The sequence below is a fragment of the Trifolium pratense genome, linkage group LG6, assembly GCF_020283565.1.
Source record: "Trifolium pratense cultivar HEN17-A07 linkage group LG6, ARS_RC_1.1, whole genome shotgun sequence".
NCBI classification, from domain to species: domain Eukaryota; kingdom Viridiplantae; phylum Streptophyta; class Magnoliopsida; order Fabales; family Fabaceae; genus Trifolium; species Trifolium pratense.
In genome coordinates, this window is record NC_060064.1 from 3,013,424 (window position 1) to 3,019,879 (window position 6,456).

The window sequence follows — 6,456 nt, forward strand, 5'->3', positions numbered from 1 at the left end:
TTTTCTACTTAAAGCAAAACCGAAATCTTTTTGTGATCTTGAAGTTCTTGCTTTACATAGCAAATGTTTGTGCATGATTAAGTAATAGTAATAACTTAAATTATTTTTTTTCACCATGTTCACCGACCGTCTAATCTGATTAGGAGGTCAGTTATGACATTAAGTGGTTCTAGTCCTTACCGATTGCAGTTGTGATGATCGAACCGTGGTCATCCCTACCAAATTTAGCGTCAATCACCGCTGGATCAACTATCGACCGATAACTTATTTTAATTTGTACTAAAGTACCTTCTCATGGACTAAATATAAATGATCAACGGGTCAAAAAAAGTTGATGTTTTTAATTTAAAATTTAAATTAGATACGTTAATAATTTTTTTTTTTGTTTAACATGAGCATGACATAATACCCAAATCCCTTACCACTAGACTAAAAAATCTAGTGGCTTCGGATCGTTAATTTTTGTTCACTTATTTACTGCCTCCGTCCCAATTTGATTGACACAGTTGACTGTTTCATGCATGTCGATGCATAATTTTAACGATTAATATTTTTAATTGTATAATAGTAAAAATTATAAAAATTTAATATTTTGAAAATACTCGTCAAAACGAATTAATAGTGCACAGTCAACTGTGTCAATGAAATTGGGACGGAGGGAGTATTTCTTATACACAAGACCGACCGGATGAAGTAATTTCCTAATCAGGACCGTGGTCACCGAAAAAGAGATTGCTTTTTATCTCATATTTTTTTGTCAATTATTTTCTTGTTAGATAGTGATTGGTTTGTCTCAAAGTATATGGAGCCTACGTCAGGTTTCTGTGTTTACAAATTTTGTTTGTGGTGTTCGCTGTCAACATAGTATTTATGTCTGAAGCTATAAGTTTTTGTGTTTTACAACTTTTTCCTTATTATTCATGATGCCACTGCATGAGTTATACAACATGTCTAAAGAGAAAGTTGATCATAAAGAGATGAACAATTCTTGTGCACATGATCAATCTTCTGTGTAAGTTTTTTCAATAATGCCCATTACATGTTTGAAACTTTGTGTGTGTGAAATGTTTTTGATTTGTTTTTTCTTTAGTTCTAATAACTTTGTCCTTGTGTGATTTAATGCAGACCCAAAAATGATTTGTTTAAGCTGGTTTTGGAAAATGGTCAGATTTCAGTGCAGGGTCAATCTAGTTCCATTTCCAATAGAGGTAAAAAGAGTTCATCTTGTAAGAGTTTGCCATCTCATACTCTTAGGGGTCATGGTAAAGATATAGGACAACATGGTAATGAAACAAATACAAGGATGAAAAAGTTTGAGGATTTAGATAATGGTAATTTGAATGAAATTCTTACAAGGAATGTTTCTTCAAATCATGATGATGATTTGATGATGCCTTGGTTGAATTATGCAATGGATGAAAACTCTTTACAACATGACTATAATTATAGTTTCTTACATGAACTTTCTGGTGTCAACACAAATGATTTTCCTGCCTCAAATAAATTTTCTTTGCTTGATAGAGGAAGTAATTGTATTCAAGTATTTAGTGATTCTCATAAACAAGGGATTCTTTGCAAGGGTTCTTCAGTTGCAGCTGCAACTGAAGAATTTGAGACATTTGGACTAAAAAATAGCAACACTCAGTTATACACGGCGTCACGGTTGCATCAATGTCAACTTTCACTTGAAAATGATTCAAAAAGGAATGCAAACCAGCATGCACCTTGTGAAGAAATCTCTCGTATTCCATCTTCATCAACCATAATGAATTTCACCCATTTTGCAAAACCTGTTGCTACTGTGAAGGCTAATCTTCACAACATTGGATTGTCTTCATCGAGATCAGAAAATTTAGGAATAAAGAACAAAGATGAAGCTGCAATAGATATCAGTCCTTTTGAATCAACAAAAGTTCATTTAAGTGGAGATTGTCCAAGAAATTCTGCCATACACTATCAGCATAGTGTGGAGCCATCCAGGGTTGATTTGAAATCTTTGGAGCCGAGATCTCTTGAACAAAATGCCGGTGTTTCTACACCTGCTTGCAAAGAAGATGTGTTCAAGGTTGAGCAAACTTCTAATCAAGTTCTTGGTGAGAGTGGCAGAAAAGGTCAAGAAGCTGTTGAAAAATGTATGGAGCAAACAGTAGTAACTTCCTCTGTTTGCTCTGACAATGGCGCATATAGAGGTTCAGATGACACAAATAAAAATTTGAAGCGAAAAAATCTAGACTCCGAGGATTCTGAGTGGAATAGTGAAGTAAGAATCTTAAAATTAAGCTGTCATGTATCTTGAATTATCTATTTTATTGTATTTGACTATAAACCATTTTTTGTTAACTTGTAGGATGTTGAGGATGAATCAATTGGTGTTAAAAGGACAGCTCATGGACGAGGAGGTATCGGCTCAAAGAGAAACCGTTCAGCTGAAGTGCACAATCTATCTGAAAGGGTGAGTAAGAGTAAGAGATCATGGTCCATTTGCGGCTTTTAAAAAAATGTAGAATAACAAATTTTCCATTTTAAGTGTATGTTTAGAAATATTGCTACTGATTTATTTGATTTTAAATATATGTGATTCACTCATGCAGAGACGAAGAGACAGGATCAATGAGAGGATGCGTGCATTGCAAGAGCTCATACCGAATTGCAATAAGGTTGGCATTTTTTTTATTTACTTTTTCTATGACATCTGAGAAACATCATATAGCATTAGAGAATATTGATTCTCACTCAGGATTTAAGCTCCAACCGGATATATATTGTAGTATATTTTGATGCAATGTGTAATGTTTGTAGCAAATCATATTGGAATTTGTGAATACTAAAGCTCAACTTTTGTTTGGCGGGTTTCAACTTTCAATCCTCAACTTGAATATGAAAATCTTCCACTTTCATAACAAAAATAGCAGAGGTTCAATTTCAATTCCTTCAACAATAACTGCTAAAATAATATAAATAAGTGCCACATAATCTAATGAAAAAATTGTTCGCTTAAAGCTTTAAGTTATTTTTAGAGTCAGCACCATATGAAAGTGCCACATAATCTAATGAAAAAATTGTTCGCTTAAAGCTTTAAGTTATTTTTAGAGTCAGCACCATATGGTTAACTGATAATGTAAAGAGATAAAGATCTTAACAGAAATAGTGTATTAAAGTTAACTCCTGTTTGTATACTAGATTTCTCATTTCTTGTAGTTTTTTTTACTTGATATGTCTTAGTCAGATAAAGCTTCAATGCTGGATGAGGCAATTGAGTATCTTAAAACGCTTCAACTCCAACTGCAAGTATTTTTTCTCTTCCCTCTGATCCTTTAGATTTTGATATTTCACATTATATACTATCCGTTATAACACAATATTGTTTCATATCTTTTCACACAGATTATGTCAATGGGAGGTGGTGGCTTATACATGCCTATGATGTTACCTGCAGGAATGCAACACATGCATGCAGCACACATGTCTCCCTTTTCCCCGATGAATATTGGCATGCAGATGGGGTTGGGGGTGCCTCAATTTCAAGGAACTCACCTTCCTGTTGCGCATACATCTGGACTTGCTGCTTTACATGGGATGTCTAGACCAAATCATCAAATGTTTGGGAATAACCTCGGAACTCATCTACCAATGCCATGTGCTCCAATGTTTTCTTATCCTGGAGAGTCTGTTATGAACTCATCAGCTGTAGGATTAAATCCCAGTGGAACAGCAGGACTAATGGAAACTGTGGAGTTGGTTTCAACACCTAAGTTAATGGATCCAATGCCAAATGTGAGCTCACAAGTTATGCAAAACAACAATGGATGTAACTCAACAAATCAAGTTTCTATCCAGGTCTGTTTGCTTCTTGAGTTTGTATACACATATATCTCCTTTTCTGCTTTTGAGATATTTTGTCGTAACCATTCCCAATTACTGAATGAATCTAGTTATTTAACTGCGATTACTTCTAAATGGGCATCAGAAAATGAAAATTAGATAAAGTTTTTCTTGTGTGACTGCTAAAATTTAACTCAGTGCAAGTTTAAAGGCACTTTTTGATTTCCGTTCCGAGACTTAAAACCATGTAGGAACTAGGAACTTTTAAGTAACATGCCTAGTTTACCTATTACTAAGAAGATTGAAACTTGTATTGTTTATTCTTGACAAAGTTTTAGGACATGAAAGTCAATAGATTTATCAAATGATAGTTGTTGACAGATATACAAGTTATGACACTTCCTTAATTAAAACGTTTCATTTCCTTGATTTTTCTGGAAGTTATATGCCTGTTCATGTTTGTATTCACTTTTGTTATGCTAGGGTAAGGGTGAAACAAGAACTGGTGGACTCGAACAATCAAATTTGATAATTGATAGTGGTCATGCCTTGTCGATAAATGACAAAGGAGCTGTTAATCCTCGTAAAGAAGACAACCTTGTGATTGATAAATCTCACGAGTAAGAGAGTATCACTAGATGCATGCATGTGCGTGGGCAAATACATGTTGATTTTGATTTGAAGTTAAGGAGTGTCTTGCAGGTTATGACTGATTGTGACTAAATAAAAAGAATATAGGAGTAGGTACCAAGTCCAAATTCTCTTGATCTCATTTCTGGAAGTTCGTTCTAGGGTACAAGAGGATACTTAAAAGTCATTGAATTGAGGTTGGAATTCCAATTTCTTACTCGCCAATTTAGAAACGACACTTATCTGTACATTCACTTGGTGACTATTTAATCAAATCAATATCATATTATCATACAAGATACTCCTATTACATATTCAAATTTCCTATTGACATGCATTCAGATATTTGATTCATATTCTTTCAAAGTGATTCAGTAGCAAGTTACATATTATATTTATAATCTGGTTTTTACAGAACGTACTAGTCACTGTATTACAAAATGGCCAATTCCCCCCGTTGCACGCAAACAAAGTTTACAGGAAGTAACATTGTAAAAAAACCAAGTATGCTAATGCTATGCATGATGAGAGTGAGAAAGAAAGCATCTAACTAAATTCTGCAAACTTATTCAGTCTATCACATTACCCATTACTTGAATTAGATGTCATCTTTGGCCTGGGAGATGGTTTTGGAGGTTGTAGGAGATTTACCGGTGATAGATTTCTTTGCTTCAGTAGTGACTAGTGACTGTTTCAGCTTTAATATAATATTATTTGCTTGCTTTTGTGTTGCCTTGCCTTAACTGATGTTTTTGGCTTCACTTTTCTTGGTGGCTTTTTCCTCTTCTTTTTCTCCCAATTTAGATGCCAATGCTTCTCTTATTTCTACCTTTGTCTCTGAGTGTACTTGTTTCTCGTTATCAACAGAGGGTTTATCGTCTTTTACACTCTCAGGCTTCACACCCCCTGCTTCATTTGTAAATGTCATTTCCTCAACCTTTTTGTTTTGAACCTCTTCCTCGCTTGAGCACCCTTTGGCAGGATCAGGTTCACCTTGTTGCTTCTTATCGCCATTTGCAGCGACTTTTTTCTCAAGAGTCAAGACTGATTAGGATTCCGTTTCTTCTTCGAGGCCAGTTTTAACTTCCTGATTATTGAAAACTTGTTCACAATCTTTTGAAACGTCAACTACTTCTGTTGATAACCTTTTAATCCCGCAACTTGGTTCTTTCTTTCTATCCTCTTAATATAACCTTTCCAACAACTGCAGGAGAAGATTCCACCAGATTTGATGTTGTTGCTTGAGCTTCCTCATCCAATGAAACTTGTGCACTATTTCCTGTGATGATAGTTACCTCCATTATGTCAGTTTTCTCTATCTTCAATAATGCTGGCTCCTTATTTGTATCATTTGCTATGAAGCACCACAGACACTCCTCAGGTTAGGCGTGTCCCGGTGTCAGACACCAACACTTATGATTACACTGAATTATGTCATTTCTCATATTATTATCGGTGTCTACGTATCAGTGTCCGTGTTCGGGCTTCATAGATCATCTATGATCTCCTTACTCATGTTAGTTTCATGTACAATTTCAGCTGCTTCTGGTTGCTCTCTAAGCTTTTCATCCACTTCAGTAGAGTGATCAGAGACTTTAATTGTGTTTGGCTTCTAATAACCTCGTGCTTTGTCTTGGGATTCCTTTTCCCGTTCTTCTGATTTTCTCTTGCACTTCAATAACTGCTCTGCTTGCTCAGGCTTGTCTATTTTTTGGGAACTTGTTTCCAAATTTTCAGTTTCTTTCACTACCTCTACTTCTGATTCTGCTAAAGGATTTTCCTGAGCTGTGTTGCTTAATTATTCTATGGTGTTAACGGACGCTTCAAGAATGTTGACTGTCTTAGGCTGCTTCTCTTCATCTCTTTCTGTTGATTCCTATTTGTTACTGTCATCTCCTCCTGATTAAAAAGATTCTTATTTTACACAATTATCTATTGCAAGTATATATTTATGGTATTCGTAATAGGAGTTAAGGACTGACATTAATTTGGTTTCTTCAAAAA

At 35.0% G+C, this 6,456-nt stretch overlaps 1 protein-coding gene across 2 annotated transcripts; it reads left to right on the forward strand.

Moving 5' to 3' along the window:
* The first annotated feature begins 697 nt into the window (after nucleotides 1–697).
* LOC123891011 (transcription factor PIF3-like) lies at nucleotides 698–4,746 on the forward strand. Of its 2 annotated transcripts, XM_045940788.1 has the most exons (8): nucleotides 698–1,012; nucleotides 1,126–2,260; nucleotides 2,348–2,452; nucleotides 2,592–2,657; nucleotides 2,800–2,914; nucleotides 3,227–3,288; nucleotides 3,385–3,837; nucleotides 4,306–4,746. In XM_045940788.1, exons 1-8 carry the CDS (start codon nucleotides 921–923, stop codon nucleotides 4,444–4,446), a joined length of 2,169 nt encoding a protein of 722 aa, XP_045796744.1. In that variant the 5' UTR covers nucleotides 698–920; the 3' UTR covers nucleotides 4,447–4,746. The 2 variants fall into 2 exon arrangements, with proteins under 2 accessions (XP_045796744.1, XP_045796745.1); XM_045940789.1 differs by lacking the exon at nucleotides 2,800–2,914 and having other exon boundaries at nucleotides 3,223–3,288.
* The last annotated feature ends 1,710 nt before the right edge of the window (nucleotides 4,747–6,456 follow it).

Bases quoted from the DNA above. Each gene is read 5' to 3' on its own strand.
- LOC123891011 (XM_045940788.1), top strand. From the start codon at position 921: ATGATGCCACTGCATGAGTTATACAACATGTCTAAAGAGAAAGTTGAT. The intron at 2,261-2,347 runs GTAAGAATCTTA...GTTAACTTGTAG, and splicing joins ATTCTGAGTGGAATAGTGAA to GATGTTGAGGATGAATCAAT. The intron at 2,658-2,799 runs GTTGGCATTTTT...TAATGTTTGTAG, and splicing joins TCATACCGAATTGCAATAAG to CAAATCATATTGGAATTTGT.